The sequence below is a fragment of the Carcharhinus amblyrhynchos genome, chromosome 5 (genome assembly GCF_965287045.1).
Source record: "Carcharhinus amblyrhynchos chromosome 5, sCarAmb.v2.hapA, whole genome shotgun sequence".
In the NCBI taxonomy this organism is placed as follows: domain Eukaryota; kingdom Metazoa; phylum Chordata; class Chondrichthyes; order Carcharhiniformes; family Carcharhinidae; genus Carcharhinus; species Carcharhinus amblyrhynchos.
This window is the reverse complement of record NC_137328.1, coordinates 78,898,985-78,914,178: the sequence shown is the minus strand read 5'-3', so window position 1 is coordinate 78,914,178 and position 15,194 is coordinate 78,898,985. Positions and strand designations below refer to the sequence as shown.

General features: G+C 37.8%; 1 protein-coding gene across 2 annotated transcripts in view; it reads left to right on the top strand.

Annotated features, from left to right (window-relative positions):
* The window catches only part of ppip5k2 (diphosphoinositol pentakisphosphate kinase 2), a 139,358-nt gene that overhangs the window by 116,101 nt on the left and 8,063 nt on the right, over positions 1–15,194 (top strand). The window contains exons 26-28 of one of the 2 annotated variants that reach the window (XM_080189064.1): positions 461–580; positions 1,393–1,455; positions 12,611–12,751. In XM_080189064.1, the coding sequence (XP_080045190.1) occupies positions 461–580; positions 1,393–1,455; positions 12,611–12,751 (324 nt within the window). The remainder of the gene's footprint in view (positions 1–460; positions 581–1,392; positions 1,456–12,610; positions 12,752–15,194) is intronic. The other variant, XM_080189063.1, reaches the window with a different exon arrangement.

The window sequence follows — 15,194 nt, the reverse complement described above, 5'->3', positions numbered from 1 at the left end:
AAAATTTCTGTAAGTAAATCTGAAATATTCAGTGCATTACCTCCATAAAAAATGTGAATGGAATTTAGCCCCAATCTTTTTGCAGGAACATGAGTATTTTAAAGGGTGATTGACCAATTATTTGGTGAATTTACTTAGTGAGCTACTACTTTTTAAACAACTCTATAGGGGAATGGAGGGGGCGAAAGGACAGGGATGTTTTGCATGAATGATCAAAACTATTACCCATTATTAGAGTTTTTTAAATGATGAAATCATTTAACTGTTCAGTGTCTGAAGGTCATAGCTTTGTACCTTATGAACTGATGTGTCTGCCTAAAGGATTGTCTAATAGTTGATGTGTTTCCCTACTAATAACATTAGATATTGATACTGTCATAATTTTAAGGCATGCTGCATGTATCCCTCTTCTGGAACAAAGAACACCCGGTTTGTATGTGTTTTCTCTAACTCCCATTAGGGTCTCATTATGCAGGCCTGTTAAGCAGTACTGTGCTTGGGGGCTCCTCGAGTGCGCCTAACCTACAGGATTATGCTCGTGTGCATCGTAAAAAGCTGACATCATCTGGCTGCTTTGATGGTATGTGCACACACCACCACAGACAAATCTGTAGCCGCTTTTTGAGAAATAGTGGAATTCTATGATGAGAATAGCCAAATTCTATTTCTCCCTTTCCAAAACATGATAGCCTAAAGGACCAGCCTGTCAAAGTATGTGTTATATATGGATTGTGAATCAGTGTTGTACGCGCGGTTTTTGCACAGAAATATTTAATTTATACTCGACACAAATATACATCTTAGTTTTAAAATGTTACTAGTTTTTATTCTTATGCTGTCCACGTCTTTCTCGGCATTAGCACAAATAACTGCAGACCAGTTGAAATTTAGTACATGACATCACTATAACATTGTATTAAATATCACCTTCACTTTCAATAATAGCTTTTGCAATATGTTAATTAAAAATTGTATTCCATCAATAACTTGTAAAATTCAAAAAACAGTGGTGAAGGATTTGATTAGGTGAGGTTAGAAACCAAGACCAATTTATTGGATTAGGTAGTAAATCCATGCTTCTGCTAATGGTGACATGAAAAGAGTTTCTAAGAAGCTTGGTGAAATGGCAGAATGTTCCCTTTATATCACTAACTGCTTTAAGCTGTTGATCTTGGCAGTTTGTTACTTTAATGTGCATAATATTAAATTATAATATGCACTAAATCAATATTAGCCAGGCGATCTGTAACAGCTGACACTTTTACTCCCGCTGGATTATTTTTTTCCCTCCTCTAAACAATCCTGCATGCAGCCTACCTTTAATCCTTTTTCTTAAAAACCCTGTTCTGCTAGCTGTTATAAATTTCAGGTACCTGTTTTTCTCTTTCTCAGACGCCACACGCAGTTCTGCTGTAAAAAGATTTTCTATCTCATTTGCTCGACACCCAACCAATGGTATGTTTGCTTTTTATCCCCTCTCCTGCAAAGATTATCCTTTGCTTCATCCCTCTTTATTTGTAATGTTGGATGCAAACTTTTAATACCATTTGTCTTCCCTATCCTCCAATTAGTCACATATCTTGGAAATGGGTTCCATGGGATTGCAGAATGATTTATTTTCCCTTTCTTTCCTCTAAACCTTTTCTCCTCATTTAAATACATATCACACTTAACCATTTTTGTGTTGTATGCGGAAATGGTTCTTGTTCTGTGCGAGTTACAGTCTGTGAGGGTTAAAGTTTTTTATTTTTAAAAGATCATTGTGTAATGAGTGTTACTATAAATCTGAACTAAGTATTGCATATCTTTTAATCCATTTTGCACTCATCTTTGGAGTACTTTGCATAGAAATGCGTGAAAATCAGGCCTATTTCAATACTTTGATTCTGTCTTAAAAACGGGAACAAATTTGCACAAATGTTGGAACAAAGGAAAAGCAGTAATTCTTTATATGTTAACTAATAGTATGGTACATTTCTACTTATGCTTTACATCTTACAAATTAAAGCTATAAATCTGTGTTGCATACATCAATAATTAAATATGGGTTATATATCTATATGGGTACACCAAGAATCTAAAAGTCCTATATGTCTCATGGTGTAATCTAACCTCTCATGCACCATAAAAGTATTGGCACTTTCTTCTGAAGTTTATCTTTTCACCAATGCGAGGATGTTCATCCACTTATATTTATTAGTCACAAGTTGGCTTACATTCACACTGCAATGAAGTTACTGTGAAAATCCCCTCACCAGCGCCTATTCGGTTTCACTGAGGGAGAACTTAACATGGCCAATTCACATTTAGCATCTCAGTTTAGGGGATTGATCAACAAAAAAAGCATTAGAATATGAGAGAGTTGATAATGAAAAGCAACTTGATCTGTGAAGCCTCCTGCTTTTACAGTACATGTATTATGACCACATTTATGATATCCCAACCCTCTCAACCGTCCCAAGGGGCAGATTGTTATGGTTGCGACAGGGACTGGAATATCCAGTCAGCAGGAAGGACCATAAAATTTCCCAGAAGGTCTGTGTTACTTTCTTTATGAATGTATATATTAAACTCATCTCTTAATCTTTTGACTAACTCAATTCTTTATGCTAGTAAACATTCAGAACCAGTACAAAGTCCTCATTTAAAAAGTGCCTACAGATAACAATTTTTCTTTGGTTTTGATTGTGTATATGGGTGTGTAAGATAAGTTATAATTTATAAAGGTGTTCATCGGAGGCCATTAATACAGAAATTTAAATATTAAAAAGTAATAGCCACTACCTACCTTGTTGCTCTTATCACATACAGTCACCAGAAATGTTTGACTCAAGTTTTTACTGCATCGTGTACACTTAGAAAATTAATTTTGTGGGGAAAAGTAGTTGCGTTTACTCCTGTAAGATACTCATGACAATGTTTTATTAATTGCCTTCTCAGTTACACGAAATGGTATTTTTTAGTTTAAGAACATAAGAAATAGAAGCAGGAGTAGGCCATCTAGCCCTTCGAGCCTGCCCCGCCATTCAATAAGATCATGGCTGATCTAGCATTTATCTAGCATTTTTTGGCCTTCCTGCCATTAAAATTCGAGACTCTACTGATTTGTCTGAATTTGATTTTGTTTCAAAGCAATCAAGTACATGAATGAAACTAACATAAGGCATTACCTGTTGAATGATGACATTGGTACTTTGTATCAGTCTTCATGATGGAAGACATCATTAACATGTCAGAACTTCGAGAGTCAGGGGGCAGAAGTAAATATAATGGCCATCACTAAGGAGAGGTGCTGGGGAAGCTGAAAAGTAGATAAATCACTGGTGCACTACACCCCAGAGTTCTGAAGGCGATAGCGAAGGAGATTGTGGAGGCATTGAGGGCATTCGGGAACCACTGGAGAAGGTGCTAGACAACTGGAAGAAGGCTACTGTAACACCCTTGCTTAAGAAAGGAGGAGAGCAGAGTATGGGAAAGTATTGGCTGGTTAGCCTGACCTTGGTCACGGGTAAGATCTTGGAGTCCATTATTAAGTATGGAATTGCAGAATACTTGGAAATATGGTAAAATACAGCTGAGTCAGCACGACTTCACTAAAGGGAGGTCATCTCTGACAAATCTGTTAGAATTCTTTGAGGAGATAGCAAAGAAGTTAGACAAAGGAGAGCCAGTGGACGTGATTTATTTGGATTTCCAGAAACCCTTTGACAAGGTGCCTTGCAGGAGGCTGCTAAATAAGCTAAGAGCCAATGGTGTTAGAGGCAAGGTACTGGCATGGATAGAAGATTGGCTAACAGAAGGCAGAGAATGGGAATAAGGGGTCCTCTTCAGAATGGCAACTGGTGACTAGTGGTGTTCCACAGGGTCAGTATTGGGGCCACAACTTTTCACTATATACATTAACGATCTGGAAGGTGGAACTGAAGGCATGATTGCTAAATTTGCGGATGATACAAAGGTATGTAGAGGGGCAGGTAGTGTTGAGAAAGCGGGGAGGCTGCAGAATGACTTGGACAGGCTAACGGGCAAAGAAGTGGCAGATGGAATACAATGTTGGAAAGTATGAAGTTGTGCACTTTGGTAGGAAGAATAGAGGCATAGACTATTTTCCAAATGGAGAAAGGCTTTGGAAATCTGAAGCACAAAGGGACTTGGGAGTCATGGCTCGGGACTCTTGAGGTTAACGTGCAGGTTCAATTAGCAGTTAGGAAGGCAAATTCAATGTTAGTGTTCATTGTGGAGGGTTAGAATATCAAAGCAGGGATGTACTGCTAAGGCTGTATAAGGCTCTGGTCAGACCCCATTTGGAATATTGTGAGCAGCTTTGGGCCACATACCTAAGGAACGATATGCTGGCCTTGGGAAGGGTCCAGAGAAAGTTCACAAGAATGATCCCAGGAATTAAGGGTTTGTCAGGAGTCTGGGCCTATACTCAATGGAGTTTAGAAGGATAAGGGGGGATCTAATTGAAATTTACAAAATACTGAAAGGCCTAGATTGTGTGGTCTTCTGCTCCAACACACTTGATAAAAGTTGGCAGTATGACCTACTCTGTCCAAGCCCACCTGTTTTTTTACTTTTAATCATTTTTTTCTCATCACTTTAATCATTTTTTTCTCATCAATATGTTGCCTTTTGACAACAACATCAAAAAACACAAGATAAAATTTGAATACCCACTCACTTGCATACAATTAGGCTGAAGTCCCAGTTTCCACATATATGCTGATGACAATCAATCCTTATCTCACTACCATGTCTCTCAATCTCTGTACTGTCTCCAAATTGTCACACTAATTGTCTGACATCCAATATTGAATGAGTAGTAATTTCCTCCAACTAAATACTGAGCAGTTGTCTTTTGTTCCTATCACAAATTCTATTCCCTCGCTACCAAACGTATGCTTCTGCTTGTCAACCATCGAGGCTGAATCAGAATTTCTAGTCAGTTGTCTGTATCTCCTCTGATGCCACCCAAATTTGTAGCTTTCAAATCAGTTCAGTCTGGACTCAGTTCTTAAAGGATGGTATATACTTTAGTGTTCCTCAAAATCAGTACATTTTTGACATGTTGAGGTGATTTATTAAGTATATAGTGTATGATAAAATACTTAGACATATGTTTAAAACAATATAAAGGGTAACCGCCATAGCTTATTGCTAACACTTGCATCTCAGCCAGAAGATCATGATTGTTAAATCACTGATCACCCATCTGGCAAAAGAAGAAATTGGAGCCAGTCTGACTTCAACCAAGGTTTATTCACAAAACCTGGTATAAGTGCAATTACTTTTTCCTTCCACACTGTGCCTCACCTCCATAGGTGGAGACTGGTTATTCTATATATGCCCTAACCTTTCCCCAGTTAGTATTAACTGTTCTTAATCACAACTAGGGCATGCATTCTGTTGTCACAGTATTTGCAACATTAACAATGAGTTGAAGTTTCACTCCAGAGACTTAAGTGCAAAATCTGAATTCTGCACTGTTTTGCGGATGTGATGTTAAACTGAGGTCTGGTTGACCTTGCAACTGAATGTAGAAGATTGTATGCCGCTATTCCAAAGGTGCCAGGAGATTTCTTCCCAGTGATACTTATCTCTGAACCAACATCACTAAAATATTCTGGCTGTGCTGCCATATGTCCTTCATTATGACAGTAACTAAACTTCAAAAATACTTAATTGGCCTTAAATCAGTTTGGGATGACTTGAGTTTGTAAAAGGTGCTACGTAAATACAAGTTTTTGTTGTTGTTCCAGCCATACACTTGGCATTAAACACTTTGAACTTAGTCCTCGTTAGAAAGAGCTGTTGCAGTTAGGAGAGGGGTTGAGTTAAACAGCACTAATTTCTCCTCTTATCCCCTGTCCAGAAACAGAAAGGTGTTTTTGATTTGCTTCAGACTTTATAAGCAGTCCACATTTCCCAAACTCTTAGTTTTGGTATGATCCACTTATTATTAATAACTGCATGGCTGACTCAAGATTAGATGAGTCAAAGGGTTAGCTTATTTGTGCACACTCAAAATGGTTGCAACGATGCATCCTGTGCATTCATACAGTGAAAGAGGGATAGAGAAAAGAAGAGTTACAATGCAGACTATTGGGAAAATAAATATTGTTTCACCTGGGTTCCAGAGTCCAAAATTGAAGTTCAGTGAAGTAGGTATTCAATCACAAATCGCCATGAGCTGTAAACCATTGCAGGTTAATTTGCATTTCCCTGGTATTGCGTTCACTCAATGAGATAGGCATGCAGAAATTATTCAGTCTTGTAGGCAATGGTGCAGCCTCTTTGCAGAAACAGTGTGGATAAGACCATGTGTCCAACCTGGGCCAGAGTTTCTTGTCTGTGATGCTGCTAACTAGATGGTAAAGTGGCAGACTGAGTTTGCAGTATATTAGTGGTTCCACAAACAAGAGATCCATGTCACATGACTCCCACCTCTGCCTTGTCAAAGCCAGAGTGGAATGTGCATTCCTTATCTGGATCCCTGAGATTGTAGAATGTCTCGAGCAGCAAGAATTAAAAGGAAGGTTGCAACGCCCTTTGTTTTAACAGTTAAACAGATTCCTGTTGGCAATTCTGGGTTATAAAATGGAGTGACTGTTGTATAGCTCTTTTTGAATTTGACCTGTGGCCCACAATGTGTTTAGTGGCTCTTCAATGATAATGCAGTGTTTCTCCAAAACTGCCAGGCAGCTCCTTTTGTTTGAGATTCGTAGACAGACACATATTCAGCCATGTTGGGTATTTGTCCCAACAAATAGCAATGAGCGTAGCTCCATTTATATCATATGCTTCATAAAAATAAATATACAGGATAAGGTCTTAGTCCTTCACACAGCCCTTTTAAATACTACTGTCTTGCCTCTCTTGTGTGATAGCCAACATGTCTTCTACATTAGAGTTGTACGAAATGCTACTTCCTATATTGTCTTGCCCTGTTGCCTTAAATCACTGTTAGGTTACAGGCTTTTCTTGCATATAAATCACTAATTCATATGCACTTTCACATCTTTCACTGAATATGGGAAAATGGATTATGTTACAATTCTTCCATTGATAAATCTGTAACAATCTTCAGATCTAGAATCCTATTTGCTCCTCTACAGAGTAATTTTCCACTATCAATCTCACTTTTAAACATGTGCTTGCCTGTACTAGATTTCTCTCACAAGACTTTAAAGATGTTCTATTCTCTATTCCCAAAATGTGCTACTTTCATAAACAATTAAGTAAGTAGAGGAAAAGCAAGTATTTTCCTAATTGACATTTGGCTAATATATACTCATTCTTCAGTTGTCCAAGGGCAAATATATGTGGCAGTGCCCACATTTCACAGTTTGGCGATTAATTTATGCCAATTTTAACATATGTAGCCCTATCAAAAATAGTTATGTTTTAAATCAGCTATTGAAAATACAATGTTGGTTACAACTTAATTTACAGTTAACTGTATTAACTTTGGATACGTTGATTACTGAACTTTATTGAAGCACTTTTGACCTTTTGAAATTATCATACAAGTATTTGTCCACCTTTAGCAAATTATTAGTCCTTTTGTTTTAAATGAAGTGGTGCCTTATTTATAATAGCTCAAGCTAATGTGGTCTTGGTTAGCAAATAAACTGTTTTCCAACATCCTGACCTTCAATTGGATTAATACCTCAAAATTTGCTCATGGGTTTCCATTATTTTGTATTTGTAATTTGACATGTTGACACTATTCACTTCTTAAAATATCATATCTGTTTTCGCAGACATTAAGCTGTTTTGTGTCATTTGTATGACCATTTCTCTAAGTGGAAATCATACAACAGCACCAATTGTTTTTTTGAATAAAGCAATAGAAATATTTCACACAAAATATTGTGTGCATTGCACTTGAATTGTCAATTCTGTAGGTGACAACTAAAGCAAAAAAAAATTTCTTCTGTATTTTTTAATAAAGTGAGAATAATGAAGTGAATACTTGCTGACTGCTTTTCTACTTTACATTTTGTTGATGCTGCTGCATTGCATTTTGATTTTGCAATGTTTTGATCTTTTATGGAAAATCAGTGGAATTCTTTAGTATAAGATTTTTAAAAATCTGTATAAATTAATCATATGACATGTTAAATATTTACATCTTGTGACAATACTGTGCCTTTAAGAAGTGCATTTGCGTCATGTTTCTTATGCAGGATCTGTTGTAGCCATTCTATGCACTCGGAGCTATTTTGTCTGAATCTGGCAGCACTGTGTTGTTACTGCAGCAGTATAATCAGTCTTAATTGCTGCAATGTTTGTTTTAATCTGGACTAATGCAGGATGGTTATTTTGGTGTTATCCCCTGGAATATTTCAGTGTAGGACTTGATTAGGTTGATGGACAGGTAAAGTCATATGACTGGGTGGAGCTAGGCTTACACAGAAATCAATAGCAGTCTGCTGTTAGGACCTTTAGAGAGAGGCCGTTTTCTCTCTCTGTCTCTATCTGAAGTGGAGTCTGGAATCTGCCAGGAAATAAGTATTTTTCTCTGAGACTCTGCTGTTTGGTTGTGGATCTTTCTGTGGAGGTGGTTATATGAGAATCAGAAGACAGGTACCTGTCTGGTTCTCTGTCCAGTGGTTTTAAAAGGCAGGAAACCTGACAGCACATGAGCATATTTGTTTTTTATGTGAACTAATTTTGAAGAAGTATGTATATCTATGGGGTTATTGCTTTAAATTGGAACTATAAAGATTGCTAACTGTTAAGAATTACACTTTGTCATGTTTAAGTATTTTCATTGGCAAAAGCTATGCTAATTCTTTTGTTATATTCTGTGTTCTTAAATAAAGTTTGTTTTGATAAAAATTTCCCAGTGGGTCAATGGTATCACACCTGGAGTGAAACATTTTATGCTCACCTCAATGCCAAAATCAAAAAGAAAAGTTAGGGTCTGGGCTAATTTCATACTATACCTTGGAGTTTCTGATCTGGTCTCCAACAACATTGTTTAAAAGAAGAAGGTAAAACATTGCAACATGACTTTTTTCTGTTTAAAAATATCTCTTTATGTAAGTGTTCACTCATATATGTAATGCAAATGTTTGGAACAAAGCATTATCTTATTTGTAAGCTTCCAAGTGATAATATTTGTCGAGTATTTAGAAAATTATATGAAAAAGGAACATAATACTGTAAGAATCATAAATGTGTTCCTATATTTTCCAACAAAATTGCTACTGTAAATGTATTTCACTAGTGCATAGTCATTGATATTTGCTGCAGTGTGTTGCACAGAATTTAAATAGATAATTAACTATTCAAATACACCAAGTTGTGCTTGATTTAGTATAGGAAGTGGGATGAATAGGAAACAGCAGTACAAGAGGGCATGTTGGAAACTAAACTTTCAATCATAAGGTAGTTAAGTTTGATTGTATAAGAACTAAAGGGAAGAGGGAACAGTCATACTATTGGAAAAAAGGCCATTTCAATTAGTTTCTTCAAAATAGCAACTAACCGTTTCTGTATATTTACTTGATCCTATCTTGGATCTTTTTTATTGTGTGCCATACCTTTGTCTTGGCTGTATCTTTTATAAATTTTATATAATTGTAAATATGTTGCTTGTTCAGTTATTTGATAGTAGCCTCAAACTAGCAATATTTAATTCAGCTAAGTTTGTATGTTAAATCGCATTTTTGATTCAAATGTCTGTTATCAGTTGGATAGTACATGAGAACTACATAAGCTGGCCTCAGTTTATGTGAAACCATAATTGAAAATCATCATGTAATAAAAATGATTCAGCAATGTTGGGTTGAGTTGGGCATGGGTAGTAATTTTTTTCCACTGTTAATTTGCTAAGTTTCACTTAATTCACTGCTCATTTTTTCTGGGTTGACAGTTTCGCTCTCCTTTTATCTGCAACATTATTTTTCTATTGCTATTGTACTTTAAATTACTGATCTCTAGCAGAGCACTTGTAAATGGCGCAAGCATATATTTAAGCAAACAATTTTACTTTCTGTGCCTTTAAAGTAAAGCTGTTCTTACAATTTGATTTTTTTTTAAATATGGCCAGAATCTCAGCATGTAACTAAGCGAAGGAATGCCAAAGTTCCCTTAATTTGTCTTCTGTCATCCTGGTAGTAGGATATAACAACAATTGTGTTATTGATTACTTCTAGAAATCAGTCTTTCTCATCTAGCCTACGGAGACCCTGTGGTGACAGTACTGAGAATTACCTGTTCCTTTCAACACTATTGCAGTTATCACATGTCATGTCTTAGATTGTTACAAGCTGATTGTTTAGCTTTCAACCATTGATGTCTTTACTGATGTAGCAAATTGATTTTTGTAATAATAATTTAGGTTGCATGAGAAAACTGTTCCCATCATTCATCCATTCCACCAAAAGCAAATACTGTTCTGTACATTTTCTGTTTTGAACAGGATGCTCAATTGGTATATTGCATTGCTTTATAATTATCATGATTGAAATTACAATGGCACTATAGTTTGGAAAATAAACTGGAGTTCCTGAAAAGCTAAAAATGTGAATACTTTTAATGGGGATTAAGAAATGCATTATGCTGGCAAAGGAACATCTTGTTTAACTGTATTCATTCTTTCTTACAAATATCCTAGGCTATAATTTTATATTGCCGAGTACTAGTATTTTCAAATTAGATTCAACTAGTACTTAGCTTTTGGAAGTGAGAAGTCTCCCTTCTGAATGGTGAAGGTGTCCCATACTCCTGTTAGGTATGAAGTTTTGAGAATTATGACCCAGCCATGATGAAAAAACAGTGAAATGTGTCAAATCAGGGTGACGTAACAGGGAATCTGGAAGTCATTATGTTCCCATGCACCATCCACCTTTGCCCATTCTTATCTTTCTAGATAGTGGAGGTTGTGGGTTTGGGAGGGACTGAAGGAGCCTTGATTAATTGCTGCAATACATTCTTTAGGTATGAACACTGAAACCACAATATACTGTTTATATGGTTTGAGTGGTTGGTTTTCCATTTACATGATTTGTCCACCAGGCTCTGGTCTTTTCCAAAGGTGTGGGAAGAGTGCCTTCTTTTGAGGAATAAGGAGAATATTTTTATTTGTTTCCCAAATTGGCATTCCATATATAGAAAAAAATTAATACAGTAAATGGCAGAACCCTTAAGAGTATTGATAGGCAGAGGGATCTGGTTACACAGGTACATAGGCCACTGAAAGTGGCAACGCTCTTGGAGAAGGTAGTCAAGAAGGCATGCGGCATGCTTGCCTTCATTGGTCAGGGCGTTGAGATTAAAAATTGGCAAATCATGTTACAGCTTTATAGAATCTTAGTTAGGCTGCACTTGGAATATAGTGTTCAATTCTGGTCATTACACTACCAGAAGGATGTGGAGACTTTGGATAGGGCACAGAAAAGATTTACCATGTTGCCTGGTATGGAGGGCATTAGCTATGAGGAGAGGTTGGAGAAACTTGGTTTGTTCTCACTGGAACGATGGAGGTTGAGGGGCGACCTGATAGAAGTCTACAAGATTATGAGGGGCATGGATAGTCAGAAGCTTTTTCCCAGGGTGGAAGAGTCAATTACTAGGGGGCATAGCTTTAAAGTGCGAGGGACAAGGTTTAAAAGAAACGTAAAATGTATGAGGCAAGTTTTTTACACAGAGGGTGGTGGGTGCCTGGAACTCGTTGCCAGGGGAGATAATGGAAGCAGAGACGATAGTGAGTTTTAAGGGGCATCTGGACAAATACATGAATAGGATGGAAATAGAGAGATATGGTCCCCGGAAAGATAGGGGGTTTTAGTTCTGTTGGGCAACATGGTCATTACAGGCTTGGAGGGCCGAAGGGCCTGTTCCTGTGCTGTAATTTTATTTGTTCTATTGCACTGTATTATTTGTGTGCAGTGTAAACAGCAAAAAAAATGAACAGAATGACCCATTTTGTGCAATAGCTTTTGTGATTTTGATGTATTAGATGAGTAAGCATTAGTTTTGTAGCACTATTGACTCATTTAAAATGTTAAGGAATATAAATACACACTACCTTTATAGCTAATTATGAAAATTCAAATTGTTCACTTTCAATTTTGCAAGAACGTGGAAAGATAATTCAGGGAACAATAAAGTTTTCCACTTGGTCATAGTTTGCCTTGGAATTTGAGTTTGAGAATTTTAGATAACTGACTTCATGCTCAATATGTTTCTATCAAATGGAAAAGCATGTGTAAATTTAATTTTTATTCTTCACTAGTTAAATAATTAAAAGATCTATTGCCTGAAATGTGCCTGTAGTATTAATGTGAAGGATAACTGTGGCGCCCTTACCTATTGCCCCTTGTTGCAAATGGCAACAACAAGAGAAATTAAACAGATTAAAAGAAGAAGCCTGTAGTTCTGTGAGGTGTCTTGGTACTTATTAGGAGGAGACCTGGAGGTTGTGTAACCTATTCTTAGATATGTACCATTAAAGGTTAGTAGAGAACATTTCCATTATGCCTAAAGTCTTTTGCGTGCTCCTTTGCATGTGTGTACACAATGCGTACTATATGTATGTGCATTTTTAAATCCTTATTACAATTTCCATTGTTAAGTCTGAAGTGTTTCTTTACAGGATTTGAGCTTTATTCGATGGTGCCTTCCATTTGCCCTCTTGAAACCCTTCATAATTCACTTTCTCTGAAACAAGTGGATGAATTTCTTGCATCGATTCCTGAAAACGGTGACCTTTCTGATGCTTCTGCTGTGTCCTCAGGTGAGATTGCTAATACTTTGGTGTGTTAATTTGCATTACATCATACATACTTAAATGTAAAATCAGAACAATGGAAACTCTCCCCTCAGTCAGTCCATTCCCTTTCTGGAAATGTCTTTGTGGGAAGGTACACTAGTGTGGTTGGGAAAAGTCTAAGCTAAATTTTCAGGGGGGTGGACACTGTATATAATATGGAATAAAGTGCAAAAGTTAAAAATATCAGGCAGTGCTGGAGAATGGAGTAGTTCCATACTATTTCCTCTTAGTTCGCTCCTATCTAATAAGTTCTCTTGTAGATTCAAGAGTATGGGGGAAAGTACGGGGGTTACTGTGCATATATGTTAATGCATAGAGTGTAGTAAATGAGATTGATGACTTACTAGTACAGATTGCCACGTGGGAATATGATTTTGTGGCTATAACAGAGATCTGAGTCAAAGAAGGGCACCCCTGATATTGAGTATTCCTGGATACCAGATGTTCAGAGGTAGCAGTATTGATTAAGGAGAACAATGCAGTGCTGGAGAGAGAGTATGTCCCAGAGGAGTCAAGGACTGAATTTAATCTATTTGGCTAGAGCTAAGGAACAAAGAAGTGCAGTTGCATTACTTGGTATAATTTATAGGCCACCAATTGGAGGGAGTGATGTGGAGGAACAAATTTGTAAGGAAGTTAGAGAAGTGCAAAAGTTACTGTGTAGTTATAATGAGAAATTGTAATTATCTGGATATTGACTGGAATAGGAGTGTAAAGGTAGAGGGGATATTACTTCCTAAAATATAATATGCTCCTCCTGTGCTATGTGGCAAATCATGGAAGCTTCAGTAGTCCCTGATGACCATATAAGCAGGAAATGTGTCTAACTGAAGCTACTGACTAACTGCATTTCAGAGCTGGAGTTAAGGGTGAATTCACTGTGGAGAATCCATGATGGTGAGCAAGTCATGAATAGCACGTTCAGTGAGCTGGACACACCTCAGGTAAAGATTGAAAGGGCATGGGTCACCTGTGCCCTTTCTTCCTGTTCAATCTTTACCTGCAGTATGAGCACCAGGCAGTGTAGAGGAAGGCAGGTAGTGCAGGATTGACCTGTGATCAACCCCCTTTCTAACATATATACCCTTTTGGATACTGTTGGGGGATATGACTGTGCAAGGGAAAGTAGTGGCAGCCAACTTCGTGGCACCATAAGAGAAAATGCTGAAAAATCTTGGCAGGTCTGGCAGCATCTGTAAGGAGAGAAAAGAGCTAATGTTTCGAGTCCAGATGACCCTTTGTCAAAGCCCTTTGTCAGCTTTGACAAAGGGTCGTCTGGACTCGAAATGTCAGCTCTTTTCTCTCCTTACAGATGCTGCCAGACCTGCCAAGATTTTTCAGCATTTCCTCTTTTGGTTTCCGATTCCAGCAGCTTTTAATTTGCTTTTATGGCACCATGGGCGAGTCTGCTGCACAAAAGGGGAGGAGGAAGAACGGTAGGGGATTCAATTGTGAAAGGACCAGGCAGGCATTTCTGCGGCCGTAGAATGTTGCATCCCTAGTGTCAAGGATGAAAGATATTACTGAACTGCTTAAGGGGAAGAGTAAACAGACAGAATTCAAAGTATATGTTGGACAGAAAGGGATGAGATCTTGCTAGCAGAATTTAGGGAGCTATGAAGTAGGTTACAAAATAGGACCCAGAAGGTCGTAATCTCTGGATTACTTATGGGACCCTCGTGCTAGTGAGTTTAGAAATAGGAGGTTAGTCCAGATGATGCCTGGCTGGAGAGATGGTGCAGGAGGGAGGGTTTTAAATTTCTGGGACTGGCTTTCTTGTAGGGAGGTTTGCTAGTGCTATTGGGGGGGGGGGGGGGGGGTGGTGTTGTTAAACTAACTTGGAATGGGTGTGGGATCCTGAGACAAGCATCAGCAGAGGGAAATGCACAGGCAAAATTAGAAGAGACAGCAAGTGAGTCGGGAAGGCATAGAAGTTATAAGCCAGTTAAGGCACAAAGCAGTTTGACAAGATTGGATGGTATTTATTTTAATACAAAGAGTCTGCTGAACATGGCAGATGAATTGAGGGCACAAATTAAAACATGAGGTTATGACGTCATTGCTGTCTCTGAGACATAATTGAGAGAGAGGCAGCATTGGCAGCTCAGAATTGTTGGATATAAGATCTTCAGACGAGGCAAGTGGTTAGGATCTGGAGTGTACTGCTTGAGTAATACTTGGATGTAAGTTTAGTTGAGGCACTCAACAAGGAAATGGATTGTTATCTGAAAAAGAAGAATGTGCAGGGCCGTTGGGAGAAGGTGGAGACATTAGATAAACTGCTCCTTCAGTGCAAAAATGATGGACTGAATGGCCTCTCTCTGTGGTGTAACAACTGTGAGAATGTGATGTATCTAGCTGTCTGTATGAGGGTGCAGTCACCCACTTTTGCTGTAATCTATATTTC